The sequence below is a fragment of the Meleagris gallopavo genome, chromosome 7 (assembly GCF_000146605.3).
Source record: "Meleagris gallopavo isolate NT-WF06-2002-E0010 breed Aviagen turkey brand Nicholas breeding stock chromosome 7, Turkey_5.1, whole genome shotgun sequence".
Lineage (NCBI taxonomy): Eukaryota > Metazoa > Chordata > Aves > Galliformes > Phasianidae > Meleagris > Meleagris gallopavo.
The window spans coordinates 2,913,075-2,940,051 of record NC_015017.2 but is presented as its reverse complement, the minus strand read 5'-3'; the positions used below and the strand labels follow the sequence as shown (position 1 = coordinate 2,940,051).

The 26,977-nt window shown below is 45.1% G+C and overlaps 3 protein-coding genes across 3 annotated transcripts in view; 1 reads left to right on the top strand and 2 right to left on the bottom strand.

Moving 5' to 3' along the window:
• Positions 1–807, bottom strand: part of ABCA12 (ATP binding cassette subfamily A member 12) — a 104,702-nt gene extending 103,895 nt beyond the window's left edge. Inside the window, exon 1 of the mRNA XM_019616885.2 lies at positions 113–807. The gene's annotated coding sequence lies outside the window, so the exon portion shown is untranslated. The remainder of the gene's footprint in view (positions 1–112) is intronic.
• A 115-nt stretch (positions 808–922) lies between these two features.
• Positions 923–18,538, top strand: ATIC (5-aminoimidazole-4-carboxamide ribonucleotide formyltransferase/IMP cyclohydrolase). The gene is made up of 16 exons (XM_003207379.4): positions 923–1,051; positions 1,186–1,312; positions 1,691–1,767; positions 2,622–2,688; positions 4,512–4,600; positions 6,531–6,682; positions 6,810–6,966; positions 8,573–8,698; positions 8,852–8,959; positions 9,539–9,624; positions 10,447–10,536; positions 11,596–11,724; positions 12,491–12,583; positions 16,651–16,833; positions 17,566–17,721; positions 18,174–18,538. The coding sequence occupies exons 1-16, from the start codon at positions 1,030–1,032 to the stop codon at positions 18,291–18,293; spliced, it is 1,782 nt and encodes a 593-aa protein (XP_003207427.1). The 5' UTR covers positions 923–1,029; the 3' UTR covers positions 18,294–18,538.
• Positions 18,539–22,243: 3,705 nt separating this feature from the next.
• FN1 (fibronectin 1) overlaps positions 22,244–26,977 on the bottom strand; it is a 48,960-nt gene continuing 44,226 nt past the window's right edge. Inside the window, exons 41-46 of the mRNA XM_019617349.1 lie at positions 26,797–26,935; positions 25,209–25,373; positions 24,480–24,605; positions 23,826–23,932; positions 23,475–23,585; positions 22,244–23,093 (exon numbers count right to left, since the gene is read on the bottom strand). Coding sequence (XP_019472894.1) covers positions 23,019–23,093; positions 23,475–23,585; positions 23,826–23,932; positions 24,480–24,605; positions 25,209–25,373; positions 26,797–26,935 — 723 coding nt within the window. The 3' untranslated portion in view covers positions 22,244–23,018. The remainder of the gene's footprint in view (positions 23,094–23,474; positions 23,586–23,825; positions 23,933–24,479; positions 24,606–25,208; positions 25,374–26,796; positions 26,936–26,977) is intronic.

Sequence of the window (26,977 nt, the reverse complement as noted above, 5' to 3'; positions counted from 1 at the left end):
AGCATCTCAGATGCTGCCCCAGAATATGCAATTGCTCTCCAACCCCAGATAAATATGCAGAGCCCCGTCAAATCTTTTATTTTCACATCCATTAATCATCCCCAAAGCCCACCTCGGCTGCACTGCTCTGCACTCCGTGTACAACAGCAATTCTCTCCAAGGTATGTATTTTCATAATGATGGTGCTCATGTACCACTTAGCAGTATATTTTCATTTGGCCCCAGCCGCACTCCTGAGCAGTAATTTATTACTGCTTGTCACTAGCTGCTACTCAGAGTAATACATATACCAACTTTATTTAGTGTTCTGTATGTCTTGCTTGACTCCTTCTTACACAGACAATACTGCCCAAGCCTACAGACCCACAAATCACAGCAGCCTGGTTTTCTGAGTGCGCTTCCCAGTTTTCTGTAGGATCTGCAAAACTAGCATTTATTTCTTCTTTTCTAACGCACAGCCTGCCTGCTCCCAGCGTGCAGGGAGCAGCTCCTTGCAAGATAAAAGCCCAACAGATGCATGCGTGGAAGTCCCAAATCAAAACTTAGGATGAAAGGAGACGGCCTGAAGTTGCACCAGGAGAGGTTCAGGTTGGATTTTAGGAATAATTTCGTAGAAGGAGCGGTGCTGTGCTGGCACAGGGAGCAGTGGGTCACCATCTCTGGAGGCATTCATCACGTGGCAGGCTGGGTGTCAGACTCCACGATTTTAGCGGTCTGTTCAAGCTGAATAACTCCACGATTCTATAAAAAACATGAAGCACGTCGTTGAGAACTGCTGCTGACAGGACATCCAGCAGCTGCGGTGCGGGCAGAGCTCCCCACATAGCAGCACACCGCCCACTCCCAACCCAGGGCTACAGCACACGCTTTAAGCAGCAACGTTTAACCCGAGCTTGCCTCTTCCTCCCCGCCCTCTCGACCCGGGGTGGGGCGGAGGTCCCACGTGGTGCTGCTGCTGGAGCCCAAATCCCCTCGGGCCGCCCTCGATCGCTCCTTTCCTTCCTCTCTTTCTCGCTCGCAACGCGCGCTATGGCCGCCCGGCAGCAGCTCGGTAACGCGGGGCGGGTTGGGAAGGGGGGCGCGCAACATGGCGGCCGCGCGGCCGTTGTGAGCTGAGGGTGGGTTTGTGAGTTGCGGAACTTCTGAAGGCCTCATCTCTCATATCGTGGCCTTTTCGCCTTTCAGCTTTGCTCAGCGTGTCGGAGAAGGCGGGCCTGGTGGAGTTCGCCAGGAGCCTGAACGCGTTGGGTCTGGGCCTTATCGCCTCGGGAGGAACGGCTACAGCGCTGAGGGATGCGGGGCTGCCCGTCAGGTACACGTATGGCCCCGTGCCACGCTGCGCGACTGCTGCTCCTCGCACGGAGCCTCGTCCTCTGCCGTCCGACACTCAGACATATTGCCCACCTGCTCGCTTGGTTATCAGTGAAGCCTGAAGCAAAGGATGGTCGCTTTTCCCTCTCCACGGGAATGAGTATTCCCAAGGGATGGCATTGCAAAAGATTGCAACCTTCCACACCCTGTACAAATCCAAGAGATACAGCTCTTCCTGCCACCTTTCTGCATCTGAATGATGCATCTTAACACTGCCAGTAGATCAGAATGTCCCCTAAGGGTAATTAAACACTGAACCTGTAGGTGAAGTCATCGTGGCACTTCAGTTGGTGATGCTGTGTGTTTTCTCATTGAGCAGAGATGTTTCGGACCTGACAGGGTTCCCTGAGATGTTAGGAGGACGTGTGAAAACCCTTCATCCTGCAGTCCATGCTGGTATGTTTCTGCTGGTGTATTTTCAATCTGAAAGAGAGATCTGTGGGCAGTGAGGGTGGAATGAAGGGATTGATGGATGTGGTTTTAAGATTGTGAGGAAGAACTGAGAAATAAATACAGATTTGCTCTAGCAGCAGAAGGAGAGGTATGATGCACGAGGTGGAGAAGAAGCGTGTGGTGGCTGAATTACAACTTCTGTTCTTTTGCTGGCATCTCTGCAATTAGAGCTTTTCATCCCTGGAGCTAGAAGTAATGGGGCTTCTCTGCAAATGCATTTGTGAATTCTTTGTTTAGGCAATTTCAGGCCTGTTCAGGCAGAGAGCTCCACTGATTTTTAACCTGTGGGTGAATTTGGTGTGCAGCATAACGAACATGACAGCATAGTCTTTAGTGGGTGATTTCTGCATGCTGTGATCTTTCCTGGCTCCTAAACCTCAGCCAGGTGCCTGTTCTGCTCTACTAGAGGCATAGCCTCTTGCTTCTGTTGTTTCATAGGCTTTGCTTATTGCTGGCTGATGAGTGACAGGTGTCTTTTTCCTCTCCATGATCTCCTTGTCAGCTTTAGCATTCCCAGGTTACTAAGGGAATGATTATAAAGGATGACTTCGAGGTTGCTGTTCAGCACTTGGAATCTTCCAGAATTTTGTATTGGGAGAAAAAAAAATTGTTAATATGGAATTTGAACAGCCGTAGAGCCAGGAAAATGGAAGAGAGGCTGAGGACCATCTGAACTCGATGAGAAAGCTTATGGATCTGGGGAGAAGCACAGTCTGAAGAGAAGTGCTGAATTCAAAAAATGTTTGTTGTGGCATCAGTTCTTTATTTTAATGAGGATGTACTATTTTTGTAACTAGGCATCTTGGCTCGCAATATTCCAGAAGATAATGCTGATATGAACAAACAAGATTTCAGCCTTGTAAGGTAAATTTTGGGGAAGGTGAGAAGCAATTCATCAGGAATCAGAAATGAACATTGGAGATCAGTCAGTGCTGGTGGATGGGAGCACTGGGGATCTGCACACCAGAAAAACTGCAGTCTTCTTCCTTCTTCCTCTTGGGAGATGTTATATTTTTAAAAGTATGATTTTCTGCACTGAACAAATAATTTAAACAAAGTTACAAAGTGTTTTCCATGGAATTTTTATCTGAATTTTGAGACTTCTTGTTGGGCCTTATTACTGTTACTGCAAAGTTGAATTCAGTGCTTTTGGAGCTGGTGCAGCTCCTCTCAGCTTGGTTCTGGGTGTTTGATCAGATGGCAATACTTGCTTAGTAAACATACCCTTTGAGATTTACATAATGTTTACTGAGTTTCAACATGAGTAAAGACTAGATATGCAAAACAGGTCAAGAACATGCATCGTTTGTGCAGGCAGAAAACAGATGTAAACAAGAAAACTTACTTGGCCATCCTGAGAAAGAGTTGGAGCCAGAAAATGAAGTAACACAGTTCATGCACTAACACGTGCACAAGATTTTTTTTTACTGTTTTTGTTAGAATGCATTTACTTGCTGTTCTTATGCAGGGCAGCTTGGGACTGTTTTAACTACTTGATTTTAGCAATGTCGTGATTGTGAGCAACCACTTTTGTCACTACTTAGATTTAGAAATAATTGGTTGAATCATACATAGTAAATTATAGATGTAGCCAAGACAGAGGGGTATAGATTGCCTATGGTGATTAGGCCGGAGTCCATCTCTGTGTTTTTTTAAAATGATTTTAAAAGACCTGTGCCTAGAATGAATGGGTTTCCAGGCTGAATTTGAAAACCTGGAATTTAAAACCATAGGAGTCCTCATAGATGACTCTGCAGTGGGAGCTGTTCAGAATACATTGCGTTTTAAAGCAGGCTCTGCTGAATTACAGGGGAGTCATGTTTTTACATCATTGACATCAAGTCATGCATTTGCATCCAAAGTAATAATTTAAATCATTTTATGTAAAAGCAGAAGGAGCTGATCCTCAGCAGGGGGTCTTTGTATGGTTGCATTTTTACCTACCCGCATCATGGTAGGAAACCATGATATTATCTTGATTCCCACAGATAAAAGCATTAGCAAAAGTCCACAGATTGCTGAATGGATGGGAAGAAGAGAGTACTGGAAACAGAACAGGCAAAAAAAGATGTTATAGTAGAAATTCAAAGACATAAGGTGGTGTTGTGGGCTGTGCACTAAATACCTCCCAGGTTTCATATGTTGTGTTTGTTTTTGTTTTTTTTTTAATTATTATAATGTCATTGCCAGAAAGTGGCAGGTAGGCTGTCTTCTGCTCTCGGAAAAGTGAGGGAAATCAGATTGTTTGGTTGTGCTTTGTTGCAGTGCTTACTATTACATGAAAGTTGGTTGATGCTTATTTTCAGTACTACTGAGAGCCCACTCTGAAGTTCTTCGAAATGGCTCAGTTTGTGCACCAAAATGAGGAAACTTTTAAACACAGGACCATGCATTTAAAGAAATTCTTCCTTAGCTAGCTGTAAACTGTGGCACTAACCACCGTAACACTGCATAATGCATAAAGGTAGCTTGTATGTGCCTATGCCACCACCATCCATAGTGTTTCACCATTGTAACACCTCTTGCTTCATGACTGCACACCACCATTCTTCTGGAGAAAGAAGCCTTGCCTATAGGATCTTACATTGATCACACCACAAAAACACTGATAATACCTTGTGCATATCAAGTCAAGCTTGACCATTCAATTTCTTGCTGAGTAACCCTGATTTCCCCTTAATTCTCAGAGTTGTGGTGTGTAACCTCTACCCCTTTGTGAAGACTGTATCTTCTCCAGGTGTAACTGTACCAGAAGCAGTGGAAAAGATTGACATTGGTAAGTTAAAGGAAGAATAAACTTATTCTCCAGGCAGACTTAATGGTTCTTTAAATGATCTCAGTCCTCTTCTTTTTGTTTGGGGGCCTCACAGAGTTGTAAGGAATCATCAGATATCTGTTTGATGGAGGAGTACGGGGAGTGGGTTTGTAACTCTTTAGGATGCTTTCTTGCAGGAACAATAATGCTTTTGCTATACCCCTTTTCTAAGTTATGGTCACAGGAACAATTTCTGCGCTGTGACTAAAGGAAGAAGATAAGGAAACCTGATCCTATACCCTAAAATGTTTCTGTCTGTGGCCTCCATGTGAGCTGGCCACTTAAGCTCATCTGGTTTACTTGCTCCTAGCAATAGTTGCTAGGTCATCTATGAACATTTTGACAGCAACAGGATTATTCTCATCACCCTCTCAAAACATCACATCCATGGTAGTTGGCATATGAAAATAAATTAATGACAGCCGTGCCAGGCTGCTGGTGTGTTGTGACAATATTCAAGAAGGAAGTGTGTTACCGAGAACTTCTCTGTGTCAGGCAGAAGTTGTGTGCAGAAATTACCTGCTGATAACTTGCAAACTAATTCTTTTGACAGCCAATCTCACCTTGACATGATGTAGTTTATAGTGAGCATCTAATACTGTAGTAAATCTGCAGCTCTTTTTGCAACTGCTTCCCTCTGGGAAAGAACGAAGAGGGGCCACAAATTCTGTCTTCTGCATCACTTCCTAAGAACATGCAGAAAATTAGTTTTCCTGGTGGCTTTTTCTCCTCCACTCTCCTCCACAAGTCAGCTGAGGAGCTCGAGGGCTACAAGGAGGAGACTGAGGCATAACTGGGTAAACCTCATTGCTTTTAAGCAATAGCAAGTGGCTGTTTAAACAGGCTGGCAGGCCATGCTGTGTAAATGGGGGAGGTGTGCACTGCTCAACATAAGGGGCCTACAAGGAAAGAGAATGTAGAGCATGCTTCCTACTGAGAGCCAATTAAATCTCTTTTAGAACCTCTGGCAGTGTAATAAAAATAAAAACCAGTTTTGGAGAGAAGAGGCTGAACCAGGAAGACATTACAGGGAAAGAAGTGGGTCTGCATGTACAGGAGGGTAGTTAGGGATCTGAGTTTAGAAGCACGGATGCTTGTATTATCAGCACTTCTGCTCTTCATGCTGGTTATTAACCCCCAAAGACTTGCCTTTCCTTCACTGCAGCATCTCTGCACGGCAGCTTGTGCACAGTGCAGGCACAGTTTTGTGCCATGAGATTGGATTGGGATTGAATTTTCTTGCAGTAGTTTAGTCCAAACGATGCCCAGCAGAGCTCTTCATTAAATGTTTTATGAAGTAGTACTTGCTCTGTATGTAGCAATGCCAGCCTCTGCTTTTCTGTTGCAACAGCCTAGTATCCTATATGATTTAAAGTGTTACAATTGCTGTGCAGAGTCAGATTTAAGGGGGAGGCATGGCCTTTTATCTCACACAGAGGACCTGCACAGTATTCATTAATATTTGCAGAGAGATTTGAGAACCTCAGTTGCTTGGTAGAAGAGAAATAAATCTTCCTGTAGACTCCTCCCCAGCCCAGCGTTGCAGAGGATGTTGTTTAAGCAATATGTGCAGATAGCTGTCCTCTTCAGGATGTGGCTGTGCTGCTGGAAGGTGTTCTTTCCCCAGGTGCTCTGCACAGCATGGGACTCATTTACTTTTTCATCCCTGCAGCTGTGTTCCTTTTTTTTGCACCTTCAGCACTGGTTTGAATCTACTAGCTCACTGCCTCGTGCATTTTCAAGATCCTGTTACGGCCCCTTTTCTCAACAGAGCCCAGGGAGGTGCCATCTGGCACAAGTGATTGCTTGATGCACGTCCCTTCTTGGCCTCACATGTGGTTATGCTGAGTTCAGATGAGAAGTGCCTCATTCCTCCATGCTTCTTTTGCAGGAGGAGTTGCCTTGCTCAGGGCTGCTGCTAAGAACCATGCTCGTGTGACAGTTGTGTGTGATCCTGCAGACTACTCTTCTGTAGCTAAAGAGATGGCAGCATCAAAGGACAAAGACACTTCTGTAGAAACCAGACGTCACCTTGCACTGAAGGTGAGACATGCTTGCTCACAGCAGAGGGCTAGGCTAGTTTGTCTTTCCTTTATTCATTTTGTGAAACACCGAATCGTTTGTAAGTTGATGTTTGTAATATGACAAGCATCCCCCATTCTGCCCCCAGGCTTTCACCCACACTGCTCAGTATGATGCAGCCATCTCTGACTACTTTAGGAAGGAGTACAGCAAGGGGGTGTCCCAGCTGCCCCTGAGGTACGGCATGAATCCTCACCAGAGTCCTGCACAGCTCTACACCACCAGGCCTAAGCTTCCCCTGACAGGTGAGGCCCCTGGCAAGGGGGAGCAATAAAAGAGGGTGGGAGGGCGGGCAAGCAGGCGTGTCTGCCAGTGCCTTTAGAACTGAGATACCATCTTGTTGTACCTTAATGCAAGGGATGCCCAGCAGTATCTTATGTTAAACCACTTTATACTGAGGGGCACTGTCTTTGTGATGGAAAGGTTGAGCCTTCTGTGAGACAGAAAAGCTTGTCTCCTTATCCCCGTGAGACTTAACGGTAGCTCCATATTCTCTCTTAGTGTAAGGTGGTGTGTCCGCACTGAAGACACCTCAGGCAGATCTACATAATGGGCTTCTTGTTTGACATCAGCTTGAGATTTTGCAGAGGAAAAGTTGTCATCATTTCAAGATGCTTTTCTGCTCATTTTCTGTACTTAGTACATGCCCAGTCTTTTCATGTCACCAATTGCTGTCCAGAAATCAAGCTGTTCTTCTCCAGGCTTGAATGATTTCTGTTACTTTTTTTTCTGTGACAGTTTTGAGCAGGGGTTTATTGCCTCAATTTTCCAGAGTGCTGTTGCTGCTAATGGTGATAGAGAATACCAGTCTCACTTGCAAGAGTTGAGACACGTCTGGTGTCTGTCTTCTCCTTTTTACCAGGTGCACATCCACCACAGCCTTACTGCCAAGGGGGGATCTCTAGTTTGGAGAGAACAAAAGTAGCCAGACTTTCTTAAGATCATTTTTAGTGCTGGTGAAAAGAAGCTCTGGCTCGTATTTTCTAGGAGGCTTTTCTACTCCTGCACTAGAAGCTGATTTGTGTTCAAGTCTGCCTCCTAGGTTTGGCAGCAGAACAATATTGTGTTCACCTGTCTGGCTACATATTATTACATTTCAAGAGAGAAGAGTTGTTTAAGCTTCTGAAATGATCCCAGTCCTGCTTTGTCAGTGCTGATCTTGCAGTTTTATGTGTGCTGGGGCAAAAGGTTTTGGGAGCAAACTTTCAAAGGACTTTTACTCTTAGTCCTTTCGTCAGAAATCTGTGCCAGATCAAGCACTTTGTTAAAAGCTTGCTCTAAGCTTTGTGGCTGTGAATGGTTCATTTGACAATAATTGGAGATGCCATGTATTTAGTTTGGCTATTGCCTGAGTACTTCGTTGAGTCATGGCCACCCAAATTTACTAGATTTGTAAAGAAATCTGTCTGTTACGGAGCAAGGGCTGTGCTTTCTGTGTTCCTCCCTGCTATCAAAATCCAGCTCTGTTAGGCTCCCTCCGAAAGGTATGGCTCTGCTCCAAATTGCTGTCAGCTGAAGAACTCAAAAACATGAGGGGGAATATCCTTTTTTCCTTTTTTCCTTCCCCTTCTTTCACAGAAGGAGAGGTGTAATGGGACGAAGTCTTGTTCTAAGGATGTGCTGTGAAAGAGAATTGCGCCTGCATCTTTTGAGTCCTAAGTATACATTCCTCAAAAGCCACTGAAGCTTTTCAGGGTGGTTAGCCTGTTGGTGAGGAGCCTGGGTCATTTTTAAAAAGCAGTGTTGTACCAACTCCCATTCCTGGTGGGGAAACAATCTCTTCCACTTGCTCTGCAGACTCTAGGGAGAGGGTCTTGCCTGCTTTAATCTGTTTGTACTCTACACTTGCAGTGGTGAATGGCTCTCCAGGGTTTATCAACCTGTGTGATGCTCTCAACGCCTGGCAGCTGGTGAAGGAACTCAAGCAGGCATTAGGGATCCCTGCTGCAGCCTCCTTCAAACACGTCAGTCCTGCAGGTAGAGTGGCCCCTTGCTGCCATACTTTTCTCTTTGAACAGACTGACTTTTTGGCAGGCCCTGCCAGTGGTATCTGTGTCTTAACAGGGCCCCAGGGACAGGGCTCGAGGGAAGGGTTCTGGTTTGAGTTGCCCTGCTTGTGTTTCCCACTAGGTGCTGCTGTTGGAATACCTCTCAGCGAGGAGGAGGCACAAGTCTGCATGGTGCATGATTTATACAAGACCTTAACACCCTTGGCATCTGCCTACGCTCGAAGCAGAGGTGAGAGGCCCAGGAATAAACTAACCTGTCCAAAGAGTTCTGCTTAAGGCTCTACACTGAACAGCATATTCAGCTTTTTGCTGGCTCTCCCCTTTGTAATCTACTCCTCCTCTTTAGGTTTTTCTCCATAAGCAACTGGCTAAATGAACTAACTGCCCACATATCAGAAATTGCTCTCCAAGTGAGCTAGGCTGGAAGCACACTCAGCCTTCTACTGCAGATGGGATGCTAGGGAATACTTACTTGAACAGGAATGTTTCTACCCAATATTTGGTGGGGTGATTTTTTTTTTTTATACATTTGAAGTTCAGAGCTTACAAAAAGAACAAACGCTTACAAATCAAAATTTCCTCCTCAGCTTAGCTGAGTTACTTTGCTAATTATCTTGTTGTCTGTGGCAAAAAAAAATTATGGAAGACAAAGTGAATTTAGGTAAAGTTAGAGGATACACTAGAATGTGTCCTTCATTTTTCACTACTTTAGGGACCACTTTTAGTCATTGACCACAGGAAACCATTGTATGATTGTGGAAATATTCTGCCATAGTTGGATAAATGACTAGAAAATGTCATTTTGCAGGTGCTGATCGGATGTCTTCTTTTGGTGACTTCATTGCCTTGTCTGATATCTGTGATGTACCTACTGCTAAGATTATTTCCAGAGAGGTTTGTTAAGCAGCAGTAAATCATTTGAGGGAAAAGGGAGCATCACAATAGATGGAGTCATTGGTTTGTGGCAGCCATTCATGTTTGGATTTGACCTGTTTAACTCAAGACAACTTATTGGCTGTTTGGATAATTCAGTCTGGGGGGCTGGGAGCAGATGCTCTACAGGACACTCATCCTGCTATGCGTTGCTTCTGATTTTCTTGAGAGGAGAAAGCACAGTGCAAGAGGCTGTCTTGTGCATTGGAGATTTTTTTTCAAATAAATGAAAGATGGTGTTTGTGAGGACAACATTTGGTACTCTATTAAAACAACAAAACAAAAAACCCATCGTTAGGTGATGGGGATATGAACGAAATACATCTAAACTTCATGCTTCATGGCACTGATTAATGTAAACTCTTATCTTCAACACTGTTAAGGCAGTGTTTTGTTGACATTCTGTGTCATGAAGAGGATCACTGTTGAAATAACTATTTATATATATATATATATACAATTATTTTTTAGGCATGTTGGAGCTTAGAAGTGAGGATGTCACACATGGGTAGTTTTACCCCTAGAAGAGTACATTAGTTATCAATTCTGTTGTCTATAAAGTGAGGTTTTTTGTTTTTTTGTTCTCCTAACTCCTGCTATGGGCTGAACAACACTGCTTTTCCTGCTTCAAGGACTGAAACAGATGCTGGAATAGTGCCTTCAATACTATGTAGTACTTAGAGACCTCTGAGAGGCAAACCTTTGTCTTTCTGGATATGGCAGGGAGTTCGCAGTATTAGCCCTTCTCTTCTTGGCATAGGTGCTGAGATCTCTCTGTTGCAGGTATCTGATGGTGTGGTAGCTCCTGGCTATGAGGAAGAAGCTCTCAAAATCCTTTCCAAAAAGAAGAATGGTGCTTACTGTGTCCTCCAGGTTTGTAGTCCTGCTGCCCTCCAGCCCTGCAGTGCTCTTTCTGTATCAGATGTTAGCGTCTGGATAGCACCCACAGCTGTCTGGACCAGGCAGTCCAGGCTTCCCTGCAGCATAAGCCAAACACGTCCTACTTCTGCCTGAGTCTGAGTGACCAAAGGGCACAGAACTTTAACGTTACAAAAAGAAAATCTAAGGCTTCGCTGAAGTTGCAATTGTAGCCTTGCTACCAAGGGAACTGTAGAAGATGGCTCCGGAGCTTCAGGCAAGCAGGAATGAAATTGTAGACAATCTTGGCAGCTGATTACCTCCTGAATTCAATTAGCTTTGCAAGGATGAGGTTGTATTGGTTAAGTCTGTAGCTTTAGGGCCTGTCTGAACAGAGATACTAAGGAAAGTTGATCTGAAGTAACTTCAAGGGATGAGAAAAACCATACAAAATGTGTACATGGTCGTATTTGGAGCTAGTAGCCTTAATCTGGTTTACTTCATGTCTCAATTAGCTGAACAGGGGCTATCAGAACTCTAAATCACCTATGCTTGGGTAGACCTTAGTGCAGTTTAAGAGTTCCATTTAACTTGGCCCCATACTCTTGTGTGGCTTAGCTGTGCTGCAAGCTTGTATGGGTGTTCCCCAAGGAAGTGCATCTCTGGAAATAATCATGTTCACTGGTTTAATGTTGAAGGCTTTGGGAGTTGTACATTATGGTGTATTGGAACTATCCTCAAAATATTTCTGACTTTGCTATGGGAGACAAGAAGGATCTTTGTGTGTGGATGCTTTTATCTTTCTGTGAAAGATAGGAAGACTGGAGATTTTTTGGCTTTCGACATGGATGGTTGTATATAAGCATGTAAACTGCTCTACCCCTCTTCACCCTTTCATTATCACCTCCTGCTGTTGAGACCTTAGTGCTCCAATTAATTCTATTCCCCCTGATGTTCTAACATTGCTTTCTCTGAACAGTTCACTTCTGGATTCTTTCGAGAATGTTCTAACCTAAGTTGTTACTTGAGCTTTGAAGAGCTCAGTGTTTTATTGCCCTGTCTGTTGGCTTTTAGATGGACCCTAATTATGAGCCAGATGACAATGAGATTCGAACCCTCTATGGATTGCAGCTCATGCAGAAGAGGAACAATGCAGTCATTGACCAGTCCTTGTTCAAGAACATTGTTACAAAGAATAAAACTGTAAGTATTAGAAGATAAAGGAGCTAAAAAACTGGTAGAGCTAAATGATGTGCTTTCATTAAGGAAGTCAGCTCTGTTCTATTTTAAGAGCTCTTGCATCTTAATGAGATGAAACTTTCTACAAAACAATGCAGCTAGCTTTTTGGCCGAAAATGCTTGGGCAAATCAGGGTAGTTTGCTTTTGTTTTGATTCCTGTGTAAATAAGAGAAGCTGGGCCCTGTCCTGTATCTCAGGCTACCAAAATATTTATATTTCTTATTTATGAGAAGCCACTTTGTTTCATTTCTTATGGCGAGACGGTGTTTTCTAGGGATCCATTGTGATGTCACTCTGACTCACTGTGTTCTTCTTCTTCTTATATATAGTACATAAACTCAGGCCTTCCTGATGTTGCTCATCACTTAGGGTTCACATCATCAGATAACTATTAGTTATTCCTGTGTCTCACTGTTCTCATTGAAAAAACAGATGTTAGCAAGTACGTTATTAGTCACAAGGATCAGAAGCAAGCTCAGACCTTGAGGTAATAAAAATCATATTAATAAATCAGCAATGGAGTGTACTTAAATCAACATTTAATGCAGATTTCGTGAGCTAGTATTATGGTCCTGTGCATGGTTGAGTATATGCTTAGCTTTTGGCCTGTGAGCACTTCTAAGGACAGGAAGCAAATACAGAAGGCTTTGCAGGATGAGGGCCATTGATAGAACAATCTGGACCTGGTAAGATTGAGTCAGTGAGGTTGACAATGGCATTTTGTTTCAGCTGCCTGAGTCTGCTATCCGAGACCTGATTGTTGCCAGCATTGCTGTCAAATACACCCAGTCCAACTCAGTGTGCTACGCCAAGGATGGGCAGGTAACCAAACCAGACTGCTCTGGGGACCGTGCTTCCAAGCCAAGCTGATCAGAGTGCTTTGGTCAGGCATAGGGTTTAAAATCATTTAGCACAGAGGAAGCTATGAAACAAATATCCCAGTCTGGATGTGGCTCTGGGCAGCCTGGTCTAGTGGTTGGTGACCCTGCACATAGCAGGGGGTTAAAACTAGGCAATCATCATTGTGGTCCTTTCCAACTCCAGCCATTCTATGGTTCTATGAAATACAGATGAACTGCCCTAGAAGAGAACAGTAGCTAAACGCGTTTCTCTTAAAGTTGCTTCAAAACTAAACCTAATATATTTTTCTCATGATAATGACAAGGCTGGCTCTTTCAATGATAGGGTTGGAAAAGCTCTTATGTGCTTCTGCAAGTTAGGCCTTGAGTCATTTCTTTGTAACTGTTCTGCCTTTTATCGTTTTGTGAGGGCATGTGCATATGCTGTGGTCTGTTTAAAGCCTTAGGAAGTGACAGTAGCTTTCACAGCTGGATTCTGACTGTGCAAATGGGTTGTAGTTTTATTTTATTTTCATTCTAATGCCCTGGGGACATCAGAAATCTTCTGTGCTTCTTGGTTTTTAAGAGCTTACGATGGATGTTGGAATTTACTGGGGTATTATCAGATGTGGAGGTGAGATACTGATCTTGAATTCTAAAGTCCTAAGTCATCACTAGGTGTTCAATTTAAGTAAATAATCCAAAAGTTGTTGTAAATGTGTTGAAAATAAAGGTTGGGGTTTTTTTGGCCCAGACGCTCATACTTGTAATGCTTTTGTTTAGCTGGCTCTGTGCTCTCCACGACAACTTTTCCATAACTCAGGTTATTTAAAAATCATAATAATTCAGAAATAGAAACCAAAGAATGCTGGTGGTCTCAGTCATCATAAGTTATCAAAATGCATCAAACAAATGATCGAATGGTATGCTTCAGTTACAGACTGTGAATGAACTGCAGTGCTGTTCTTGCATCTGCATGTGTCAGATTGTTTTTACAGCCTGGAAACATTGCAGCACTGCCTCATGGTATTTTTTACGGTCATGTGCTGTATGGTTCTTGAAAACACCTCTCTGGAGACCTGGCATTTTTCTTTCCTTTTCCTTACTGTTTTTTTCTTGCTCTTGAATGGATCTCTGTCCTCAAGAGCATTAATTCTCATAGCCCCAGAACAAAGGTGACACTATCTTTGCTCCTTTTCCCTTAATACAGCAGCAGTTTCCTTAGTGCTTTTCTAAATTTAGACTTACCATGTTGCTGCAGCTGTTTCTGCAATGTGTGTGGTAGTGTGTGTACCATATGGAAGGAAAAAGGCATGAGGGAAGCGTGGAAGGCAGTGTGGGCAGGCAGGGGAGTAACCAGCCTTGCTTCATTGATGCTTTGTGTATTTGCAGGGATGTATTTCAGTCAAGTATTAATGTACATAGTCTTGATTTGCTGTATATGTGACAGGAAAGGCAAAGATGAGAGGTTTGTGTGCTGCACTCTGTCTTGTAAAGGTCAGTAGCCATTCCAATCGCTTACTCAACAAGAGTGGCAGATCTGTGTTGGGTCTTCAAATCAAAGCTTAATGTCTTCCTAATGAGACTTATACAGTCCAAATGCAGAAATAGCAGTGTAGCATGCTACAGATGATGATGGAGGAGCTCAGATTGCAGCTGTCTCCCAGGTTTAAAATGTCAAAAAAGCCTCTTGAGACTGTTCCCGAGGTTCAGATGGGCAGGAAATAATGTCCACAGAAAATCAGTCTTAAGATGCTGCTAAGTTCAGGATCCTTTTGGTGATGCTGTGCAGAATTAACTACTGATGAGATCTCCTACCGTGATGTGACATCAACTGTGCTCAGGAATATTTGGGTGCAAAAGAAAATAGCAGGAATCGAGAGTGGGGAACAAGAAGTAATTTCCAGTTTAAATACATTTCCAGGATGTGACTTATTTAGGTTATGTGAGCCACGCTGGGGGAATCCAGTGTTCTTTCAGTTCCATTTCTTTTATTTTTCCAGGGGTTGTTTCAGCTTTGCACTATTTCTGTTCTGTTTCAACACTCCCATGCATCAGATAACCAGAGCCTTTTTGACAGCCTGGCTTCACTACTGCTCCAGCTGGGGCTTGGTGTTAATGAGTCCTAGGGAAGGCTGGAGTGGGAGGAAGCATTAATGGACCTGAGTGTCACTTAATTTGCAGGAAGTCAACTGCCACTAATTGCAATAAACACTTCCACTCGTTTTGTCTGACTTTCAGTGCAGCTGAGCCAAAGTCTGCAACATGCTGGCTTACACTTTCTCCAGTGATACTGTTTGACTTTAGCAGTTCAAAATTATTCTTTCTTTGTTCTCTGCAGAGTAGGATAAACCAAAGCTGTTAATTTAGTGTACTGTTTTCCACCAGTGCCGCATTGCCCTCTCAATTATGAAGCCCTTTATTTGATTTTTATAACTCCAGGTGTGTTTAAGACTTCTGTTTTCACTCGTTTATCAGAGTAAATCTGACCAAATTCAGGCTAACCAGCATCATTTTGCAGAGTTTCTTTGGGTATTACCCATCTCATCCACTCCATGCTTTTACACATATTCCACTTATGGGACATGTTTGGCTTTGCTTTGAGCCAAAGCATATAACTTACAGGACACATCCTCTTGCTGAAATACTGTCTGGGACTCTCCTTGGTCTGCAACCCAGGCTATGAACTTTTGTGCTAGCCTGAGCTGCCTTGCTAAGCCCACACTTAAAGGCTGGGTGAATTAAGGTGTGTGCTGTGTGATGATTGTAATCCCTCTTGGATGTGTAGGGAAGAAGAGCCTCCACTGGTGAGACCATGTAGCTATGTGCAGCTGGCACTGAGCTCCCTTGAGATGCAAAATCCCGTGCAAGTTTGAAGGTCAAACAGGTGGAGTGTGAGAAGCTTAGGTTAGACATCGAGGAGTGTTTGCTGGGAGGGAACGTGTCCCTAAACCATGAGGAGCATGGAATCTATTTAATATCCTTATGAATGTACTAAGTGCTGATGATTGTTTAGTTATAGCTGAGCAGATGATATTAGATAGCAGCCCAACTCTTTCATTTGTTCCTTGAGGGAACAGTATCCAGCAGCATATTTTTATGGTTCTGGTAAGAGGTGAAGTCACTGTGTCTTGATTAATTAAAGACAAATGATTCATTCCTTTGAGGGCAGTGCTTGACTTATAGCTTTACCATCTGCTGCAGCCTGAGCTGGAAACTCTGAGGCGGTGGCCAGAAGTGCTGGCTTCAACACAGCATCCCTGGAGTGATACCCCATGCGAGCAGTCTGGTGAACAGTTCAGCTCTGGCTTCATAGGGGCAGGAAATTATGGAAGAGAGTCTTGCTTTCTGACAGATCTCTGGTATGAAATGACAGGAGCTCTTTTTTTGGGAAGCAGAACCTCTGAAATCTGTGGAGGAAAACTACCAGCCTGAGGTTTGACAGCCACGGTGTGACTAGATGGTGTATTTGTCTGCCTGGCACGCTCTTGTGGCAGAGGGCTGAGGAGCAGCAGGCAGACCCCCAGCTCAGTAGCTGTGTTTACGCACCGATCATTTCATCTTGGCTGAAGGGGAGCGTGAGAGCTTGCCACAGACGCACAGCATTGCCTAGTCTGGCTCCAGACTTGAATGTAATGAGGTATGAAAGCGTAATATGCTGACCCTGACGGTACTGAGTTTCCCTGATTCCTGAGAAGAGTGAAGCTGGTGTTGTACTGCCAGTGTCCAGTAACCAAGACGTCCCCAGCAACATTTAATTTTCAGTAGTGTCAGCACTCTAAGAGTTGGCTTTGTCTCCAGTGCAAGCTTACATTCACCTAGATAGGATGCCAGGGCTTGTTTGCATTGTGCGTTGGGCTGTGACACATGGCTTCAAGGTTGTCTGTCCCTATATCCAGGTGATGGGAGTGGTGATGCAGTTATTTTCCTGTTTTCCTTGCTAATTACCTATGCTTTCTCTCGGATCCAGTAAGGAGCAGCTAATTTGTGGGAGGTCTTTGCTAATTGCTCTGAAGTGGGGTGTGATGGTGCTTTGTGTGCACTCTTCAGGTCATTGGCATCGGGGCAGGCCAGCAGTCCCGCATCCACTGCACACGCCTGGCTGGTGACAAGGCCAACAGCTGGTGGCTGCGACACCACCCGCGTGTGCTCTCCATGAAGTTCAAAGCAGGAGTGAAGAGAGCTGAGATCTCCAACGCCATCGATCAGTACGTCACTGGCACCATTGGAGAGGTAAGAGGGTTCCCTGATGATCCTGGAGGTCCTGAGGTCTCCTGAGATCCTGGAGCTCTGCACATTGGTGTGCAGCTTGGTGTCCTTGGATGTTTGCCCCTGGTGTTGAGGCAGAGTTAAAGCCTCAGTTTTTAAGTTCTCCCTGTCCCATCGTGCCTGCTGGCTGTTCCTTCTGGCACTTTGCTGTTTGCTTCTGTGGCGTTTTGGATTCCCGGAATTGCTTTGACCTCCTCAGTACAAGTGAGACAAGAAAATAGCATGCCCTTTTTAAGTATTGAAAGCCAAGAGCTGGACTGGGGACTGAATGAATCATCTCAGAGTGGCTGCTGGTTTAAGGGGATAAGAACTTCAACGCTGTTCAGAAGGTGAATCACAAACCAAGCTGCTGTTTGCCTCCCCACACCCAGGTGGTGTGTGCTGGCGTTGACACAGAGCAGCACTCTGCAGACAGGCTGAACAGAACATCTTGGAGGAGATCCTTGAGTTTTGGGGTGCAGAGGGGAGGAGGAGGTGTTTAAAGAATGTAGAAAGAGCTGACATTGGCAGTGCATTCCCACCATCACTTGGGATGGTAGAATTTCTGGTGTGAGGTTGTCAGCAGCAGAGCTGTGGGAGCAGAAAGCACAGCTGCACTGGCTCAAAGGGATGCCATAACTCATCCCGATGTGCCCCTGCTGGGTACTGCCAGCATCTGGTGCCTTGGGGCTGAGCTGGCACTTCTCATTCCTCCAGGATGAGGACCTGGTGAAGTGGCAGGCCATGTTTGAAGAGGTGCCCGCGCAGCTAACAGAAGCTGAGAAGAAGCAGTGGATTGCCAAGCTGACTGCTGTCTCCCTCAGCTCCGATGCGTTCTTCCCTTTTAGGGATAATGTTGACAGAGCCAAACGGGTAAGGTCTTATCGTGGCTGGGCATCTTGCTTGAGTGCAGTGCACAGCTCTGGGGAATGCCTCAGTTCTGTACTGAGGGTGCTGGATGCAGTTCCGTGTCCTGGGCAGGGTGGTGGTGTGGTTACTGGCCTCATGTGGATGGTGATTATCTTGCCATTGCTTGGGTTGTTGGTTTAGGATGAAAAGAGTATTAAATTCTATTTAAAAAGAAAAAAAAAGAGCTTAAGATCAAGACAAAGCCTATTGCTTCCAGAGGAGCCATTTTACTCCTGGGCTACAGAAAGAGCTGAGCGCTCGCATGAGGAACTCCTCTTTGTATTGCTTTGGGCAGTGGAGGCTGTTGTTTTTTTCAGTGCTTGGAGTGAGATATTAATGAAGAAGTGAGGCTGCCAGCTCCTTTTCAGGGCAGTTTCAGTCCTCTAATCCCTCTGCTTATCTCTGTCTTTGTTCAGAGTGGAGTTCAGTTCATCGCTGCCCCATCTGGCTCTGCTGCCGACGAGGTTGTGATTGAAGCGTGCAATGAGCTGGGAATAACTCTTATCCACACCAACCTTCGGCTGTTCCATCACTGAGCTTACTGTGGGCTGTTGTGGCCCCCGTTTGGTCACAGTCTCACCAGCAGTGACTGGAGTAACACCAGCTTGAAGAGGCAACTGCAGTCTTTATTTTATTTAGCAAGTATTTGTAAGATCTGCAAACAAGACCTTTCTCTGCACTAGCAGAGGATAATAGTGCAGGTGGTTGGCCTCTAATGTAGAAAAGTCTTTCCTACATTTCTACATGTCTCTTACAAATAAACATATGGTTCTTAGCTATATGAAGATTGTCTTATGTTGTCCAAATACTGTGTCCTGAGGTTTATTTTTGAAGTAAATCTTACAGCATGCATTGTGCACTGACTTGACCAGTTCATTAGAAGGCCTTTGGAATGGTGTAAGTTTGGCTTATGGCCAGCTTATTAAATAAATGGATAAAAGTCTGGGTTGTAAACTGAACTGAGCCACTACCTTGGAATTAGCACGTACTGTTTTCCAGGTGCAGAGATCAGAGATCCGTTGTGGGGTGAGGGAAGTGGATCCTTTATGCAAGTTCAGTGCTCAGCCCTGCCCTAGATGAGCTTTTGGCTGGAGGCAGCATCAGGTTGGTGTCTTAAAGATGGCAGAGCTCATTCCTGCAAGTTTGTCATTCTTGTTCCCAGGCACAGAGCTTAGTTCAGAGTTCAGATACAGGCATGTGGGAAGCAACTTGCCTGAAGCTGCTTCCATTCTCCACTCTGCACAGTTTGTATTAAACAGATTTGAACTTTGATTAGAAAAACAGTGAAAATCTGGAGCACAGTTAAGATGAGTGAAGTAACAGTTCAGGCACGTTTTTGCTGGCAATCAGTGACCATTTCAAAGGGATATTTTGGTTCCATTTTATAAAATCTGTTCGGTTTTGGCAAGGAACAACCCACAGTGTTGCAATAAACCAATCTGTTGTTGCTTTGATCTCCAGTGGTACGGGGGGGGGCATGTCCACATGTGTTCCCTTTGCTAAAGCCAATGTAGGGGCACACAGGTAAGAGGGACCTGGGAAAGTGGAAGGTCAGGTCCTGCTCCTGGTTCTGCTGCTGTTTTGCCAAGGCTGTGGGCATGGATTTTGATTTACTTGAGATGGTGACTCTGTGACAATAAGGGCTGCCTGTGGGGTGGTCAGACACAGGACCTGGGGTTTTATTCTCAGGTTGTGCTGCTCCAATGCAAGGAACAAGCACTGTTTGACAAAGGCTTCTCGTTGCTGTCCTTTGGCATGGGGGAAGATCACCTTTGTCTTTGTCAAGCATTTACACACGTGTGCACACCTGTATGTGTGTGCATGCTGTCACCTAGCCACCTTCCTCACCTTGCCTTACCTTGTCTTCTCTGTACACTATCACAGCAACACGCCAGTCTTGGCTGGAATGTGAAGGCTAGCAGAGGAAAAACCCTTTGGAGTTTACTGAGATGCCTTCAAAGTGTGTGACACTTCCTTGAGCTGCAGTCCTGCCTCTCTTATCCAGAACTGAGCAAAGCTGAGAAGCTTGAAAGTACCAGATTAAGACAGTAGCCCAGAAGGAAAACAGTGCATTACTCAATGTTCTAAAGCTCCCTTGCTGACTGTGCTAACCCCAGCTCTAGCCAGTGTGACTGCTTGCTACAACATTGCTTCCTGTGGAATAGCAGTGGTTGGAGTCCTTGTGTTTTTTATTATATAAAATATAATAAAATATATATTTTATTATATACTTCTAAAAAGTTGAGTTTGAGACTTCTCTTCCACTTCTAATGTGCCTTTTCTGTCACTGTTTGGATTGCAGCCGGTGCATACCATGCCACGAGTGTCCCTCAGAATCCATTAGCCTGTTCTTTATCCTGATCTTCTAAAGTACTGAGGCTGATAATAAGCATCTAGCCAGCTCCCCTTCTGATGTATTCCTTACAAACTGTCTTCATCTGCTAGTTGAATGAATACCTACAGTAATTCTAGGCTAACCAGTCAGCTCTGCTTAGCATTCATTTCCCACAGCAGAGAGCACGTCTGTTCTCACAGGAGATGGGTCTGGTCCCTGCACTTGATGTTAGAAGAGCAGGCTGCTGACAGCTCTGCTTCACACCACTGCCATATGGCATCTTGCCCTTGGCAGGTCCGTGCTGGCAGCCAGAACAGTTCCTCGAAGCGTTGAAGCAAACAGAGGGCAGGGAGGAAGCATTCTCAGCTGAGGGAGCAGCAGGGGCTCAACCTTTCCCTTCAGCCTGCCTGCTGGCGCTCCTTGCAGGTGCAGGGTGCTCCAGTCATTTGATGCACTATGACTTGGCTGAAGCATGAGAACCTTCAAAATCTGCAGTTTGTCCTGTGGCTGATCCTTTGGAGAATAAAGGAAGCAGGGCTGATGTTTGGGATCTCACGAGTTTCTGCTGTCTCGTGCTCTGCTGGTGGCTATCCAATGTTAAATTCTACTAGCAGTGTGAACCCTCATGTTTTTCAAAGTACATACCTCTATAGAGGGGTTTGGCAAATGCATTTTTTTAAAGCATTTTATCCTGCAATATTTCCTCTGTTTGTGCTGTTTTGCCATTACAATGAGGAGATCAAATGGGCTACAGCTCCTGCGTGCCTCTGGAATGCATTTCTTCATGGCACAGTGAGCAGGGATTTTGGCAACTCATCTCTGGTCCAAAATACATAGCTCTCCCTTGAGAAAGGCAAATTGAAAGAAGTCTGGTTCAACGTAAAAGTGTTCTGCGTCTGTCCATGCCATTTCTACTTTGCATGTGTTTTAGATAATCGTTTAACTCTTTAAAACTGACTGCAGGGATAGAACTGATTTCTCCTGCATTCATCTTCCTATTTGCAAACGTTTTGGTTGCTCTATAGATAGCAATCTGTGAAAACAACTGCCATGTGTGTTTCTCGTGTCAAGAAGCCAGATTCTGTTTCCATGCTATGCTTTATTCAATCCAGAGAAATGCATGACTTGAGCAATACAGCACTGTTGGAGCCAAGTGAGGAACATGGCCGAGGAATCATGGCAAGAGCCTTTAATGTTCTGCATTGCAATGGCTGTACAAAGTTTTTGCAGGGATAGCAGCAAAAGCTAAAGCAACTTAGTGCTCATTTTCTTCATTGTAATCAAGATCAAGATGTTTGGTTGTTGGTTTTTGTTTTGTTTTGTTTTTTTTTAATAAAGTGCTTCAAAAGGAGTTTTATGTAGCCCACCCCAAGGTTTAAGCATAGGTAGACTTGAGATTTGCACAGAGCGAGGTGCTGTCTGGCTTTGAGGCTTGCTGCAGAGGTAACAAAAGGATTTCTATGACTTTCTTTACAGCAGTGCCCGAGGGCATGCTCACTGGTATGTAAACTGGTATGGAGTTTTGCTCTTTACCACATTGCAAACACAGTGGAATAGCTGAGATTTGAAAGAACAATGTGATAGCCCAAAAAGAAGCCCTTTAGACTGTCACAGGTAAGTCATCCTCCATTGCAGAGAGCGGGGAGTTGTGGTCTTTCCCCATCTCTAGGGTAAGAAGTGTACCGGGGCAGTTAGGTGGCCAAGAACGAACTTCACAGATGTGGATGGCCTCATCCATTTTGGCACCTCAAATACTAAGACCATACTTGATTTCAGCTATTTTGATTTTAGGTCTTGAAAGTGTCTGGCTGGAGCAAGGACCCTTTCTTTTGCCTCTCTTCGTACCCAAAGCAGCACGTACTGTCCTTTTCCCCCCAGCTTTCCTCTCTCCTCCACTTGTTCCCACAAAGCTGGCTGCTGCATCCTGCAGCATGGCATGCATAGTGAGCAGGGCTCTCACCCTAGGGGGCAGGGGTGCAGCTGGAAGCCTTTAGTTAACAAGCTGCTCTACAAGTATTCTCTCAAGGTATACGTTACATTTCATTGAGATGTTTGCTCCATCTTGTTTCAAGGCAATGTTACTCCAGATCAGAATATTGGTCTTCTTCCTAGATTCCATGGCAGCAAAGAGAAGCGCTTCAACTGCATGCCTGGTTTGTAAATCTTTTTATTAAAAGAGTTGTTTTTTTTCTTTTCCACAGTAGTAAAGCTTTGGCACTTACAGTATAAAAATAATCACTGATCATAATTACACCAAATTCCTCTTTGTCAACTGCCTACTAAGTGTCTTCAATCCATTTTATTCCCATATAAAAACACTTGAAGGTCAGGGGAACAAAACTGATAAATAACAGTATGAGATACAAAGATACAGCTAGAAAAATACTAGGATCATGGAGAAAGATCAGGACTGTGCATATTTTAAATATCACAGTGATTTGCTGTTCCTATCTTACTGCTGGCTGCACGCTTATGTGAAAGCAGAAGTGTTTGGTGGACTTTCCTATCTCTAAAGGTTGGGAATGTTGGACTCAAATGTTGTTTGCATAGTATGGGAATCTTCCACTTTTAACTCTTTCTCCCCCTTGACGTTCTGATCCCCCACCAGTTTGTGATTTAATATCTTCCCCCACCACCCTTCCTTTTTTAACCCTCTTTAAATTTGTAAATACTGACTGGCATTCAACACTTTGAGCAAGAACAAGACCATTGCTACCAATCGTGAGAAAAGTCTGAAACACTCCAAGAGTGGCGCTTGGAGAAGCTGTGAGTTGAGCTTAAGCTGGGAAAATGGCTCCAGAGCAAAGGGCCATTCTCAAAGATGCAGTTTTGCTAGCATCACTCCAGTTTGGATGGTAATCGTGGCAGATAGGTATTTATGCTTTGGTTTGTCTGTTGCCATTGCCGCAAGAAGTCTTGCTGGATGTTACTTTCCCCGTGGATGTTGTGTGTCTGCCTGTACATCTAGGGGCATGAAACACTCAATGGGGCAGTTGACGTTCTGTCGGGAGGGAAGGAAAGCAGTTAGCCTTGTCCCATCAGGGCAGACACTGTTGTGGTTTGGGCTGGGAGGTATTCCCAGCTCAAAGCTGGCTTGCAGCATTAGGTGACAACTAGGAACACTACGTGCACTACGCCTTAGCCGGAGCATGCAGGCACCTCCCAGTGCCACTGAGCGAGTCCCACCAGTGTGAAAGCGTGAGCTGAAGCGTGCGTCCTGCACTGCACAGAGTGGTGCTTTACTGATCAAGGCTGTGCCACGGCTCTTGATCAGGCACAAAGCTGTGTGCTACTCTCACCCCTCACACCCTGCCCAGAGCCCCTCTGCCAGCGTCCCAGCCCAGACCTGCAGGAAGGGAGGTGGTAAGGAAGGTGTACTCACAGTGTTCGTGGCCTGGTGGTATCTCTGTGTGAACTGGGGGTAGGTGTGGCCAGCTGAGCCTTCGGGGGCCACCTCCACGCTGGGCCTGCGGCAGTTGTCACAACGCCAGCCCTATGGGGAGAGCATGTGTGGTGAGGTGACACCGATACAGATGGAGCTGCCAGCATTCATACGGCACCAGCGAGTCCAAGTCCCTTAACCACCCTTATTGACAACTTTTTTTCTTACACAGGCCTGTTTTGCCCTGGGCATTAAGCCAGCACCAGACCCCAAACCCAACACTCCTAAGACTGCACCACAGCGCAGCCTCTCCTTTCCTCATTCCCAGGGTGCCAAGGCCCTCCTGCCTACCTGCTGTCCTCCGTAACAAGTGCAGGAGCAGATGGCCCCAAAGTACTCCTTCTGCCACTGCTCTCCAACTTGGTACATTTTCCCATCGTCGTAGCACGTGGTCTCATCTGTGGAGAAACAGGCAGAGCTCAGCTGCATGGCAATCAGAGCAGGAGCCTCCAGCCAGTGCATTCCCCTTGTTTGTTTGACCAGGGGCTCACAGGATGGCACAGGGAAAATCCATCACTTCTATAGCTCTCCAGACACTGTCAACTAGACCATGAGAGTATTTGCCTGACCAAAGCAATTAAGTTAATGCATGCTGCCTTGTCTAAAGGATCTTCAAGGTGCCAAGCCCTGCAGAAACATCCTGCGAGTAACCTACACCACTTAGTGTGGTGACAGACCTCTTGCATGGCGGCAGGGCTGAGGGCAGTTCAGGTTACTGCACACACAGCATCTAACAAAACAGAATTATTTTTTCAAGCATGGGACTGTGAGGCCTATGCTTTCAGATCCTGTGAGATTAGATTCAGTCAATCACCATGCAGGTGGAATACCTCCAAAACCCAAATCAGACATACTTATACTCTGCAGCCACCGTGGCAGTGCCAAAAGTGAGTGGAAGAGCTCTGAGATGGATGATAAAACTTCTCAAATCAAGAAGTGACTTACGGGGTTCACACTTGAATTCTCCTTTTCCATTCCCAAGGCAGGTGCAGCTCATCATCTGGCCATTCTCCCCCTGTCGGTCCCACTTCTCCCCAATCTTATAGTTCACACCATTATCATGGCACCACTCTGAAAAAGGCAAGAGGGAACAACAGAGGCAGGTATTATCCCACAGGTACAGTGACAGAGTGGGAGGAGAACAGCTTGATGTCAGCTCAGGAGGGGCAGGAGAACATCTCTTCAGCTCATTTAAGTCTCAAGGGGGAGATGTTCTACTGTAGGTAGGATGTGACGAAGATTGGTGGTGAAGGTAGTAGGAAAGGAAAAGAAATGAAAGGGGATTTAACAGATACAGGGTAGAGAGGGAGATAAAAATGTTTTAAATGCACTTTGGGTTGCTTTTTTTGAGCAAATACCCAGTAGAACTATGACAGAGACAGCAGAAATTCAATCACGTGTATCAGGTGATTAAATATAAATATTACTCCTATAAAACAAACATCTCTCCTACAGTCGCTCTTCTGCATCTATGAACATCACAGAAATGCCCTATTTGCCCAGCTTACTCTGCAGTGTGAGAGCACAGTTTAAATAAATTTGATATGCGCAGTGTTGAAGCACTCCATCAGGCTTTTGTTCCGTTTGCATCATGTTTGGATTAGGTGGGTGCTGTCAAACATGCCATTAGTGCTCTGGTTGTCATGGGATGGGGGTGAAAAGCAAGCTACTCACTAGAGGAATCGCATCTGAAGTGACCACTGCCAAAGCCTAAGCACTGGCACCAGAGTTTAAAGCCTGTTTCAGATAATCGCTCCCACTCCTCGCCAATGGAATAGAAGGAGCCAGTGTAAGTATCATAGCAGGTGTCGTCAGTCGGCTGGTTTAGTCCTTCAGACACTGGAACGAAAAGAGAAGAAACAGGCATCACACACAGCAATTGGAGCCACTGAAAGGCAGAATGATTTTCACTGAATGAATACGTGTTTTTTTTTTTTTTCCTTTGAATATCCTGCTAGTAATGGAACTACCCCATGGGCATACACTTGATGGCTCTGTCAGCAGTTCAGACTCCCTGCGATTTATTTTCCATTTGCATGTGTCAGAGCTGTGGAATGATAAAAAAAAAGCTGATGCAAAGGCTATTTTCATTTTGATTTGCCAAGTTTCAAGCACATATGAGATTTGTGTCGGCTGGTGAAGAACACAACCTGACTTAGTCTGTTTGTAAGAAATGTGCTGTAAGAGGCTGGGGGAAAAAGACAGGAGGTTGGTGGCTGCACAGTTGCTTTCTGGAGGTGTTTCAGGCTGTAGTTCATGGCAGGGTGGGAGGGTGGAAAGATACTTACAGCCACACACCACTGGATAGACAGATTTCCACCCTACATGCGTGCCTTGATCATAAAGGTGTCTTACAACCATTGGTACAAAGACAAGAGTCAAGATCAGATGCAAGATTCAGTCAGTGACAGACTGAAGGCTGTCCTTAATTCTTCATTTCCTTTTTTCGCCCCATCTTACCCTCTTCTTTTTGACCTTAAAGTACCCACAGAATGAGAACAAAGAAGGGAGAGTTGTTGACCAGATCCCTATGTGGCTAAAAGCAAAGCCTGGGTCCTGCAGGGTGTGTGTGGGCTCCAGGCTTCCCAGCTGTGGCAAGGGCTGCCTCTGCCCACACGTACTTGTGGTTGATCACAAGGCTTCTAAGTGCTGCCTGTCTGTGCTTAATCAGCATCTCTGCAGGCAGTCCGCCCCACTGCCTGCCAAACCTTCAGGACCGTCTGCTGGTGCTGCTGGATAACCAGCACAGAAGCAGTGGCTCTTCTGCATCTATGCACGTCACAGAAATGCCGTTTGCTAGGGTTGACAGTTCTGTTACCTACTAGAAGATAACAGGGCAGTTATCTTCCAGCATCTTCCCTTAAGCATGCCTTGTCCTTGTGATAGCAAGTCTTCCCTGATGAGCAGGAATCTGCAACATCAGCATGATCCCTGGCTTCCTGTGACAGCAGCAAACACCAGATCTCTTGCCTTCTCTCCACCACAGGCCTTCGAGGAGGGTCTAGAGCCTCAAAGCACATTCTTCATGATAAGACAACAGATCAGAACAGCTCTGAGTCACACAATCAGTGTGAGCTTGTTATCCAAAACGATGAGACTCGCAAATCACTTGTCCCACTATCCTGCTACAAACTCTCCATGTCTGCACAAGCTTCCCTTTAGAACTATTCTCAGGGAAACCAATGTGGCGCCCAAGCTGGAGTAAAGAAAGCAAGGCAAGTACAGCAAAGTTTCACCTAAACTCCGTAAGACTTTCGCTTACCAGTATTGCCAACTGTGACCACCTCTTCCAGCACTTTCTGTCTCCGGTGATCCTTCAGGGCTTCCACTATGATGTTGTAGGTGGCCCCTCTGGTGAGGCCAGTGAGCGTAGCGCTGGAGGAAGTGCCAGGAACCCTGAACTGCAAGAACAGGCAATGCCACGTCACTCGAAGAACAGATCA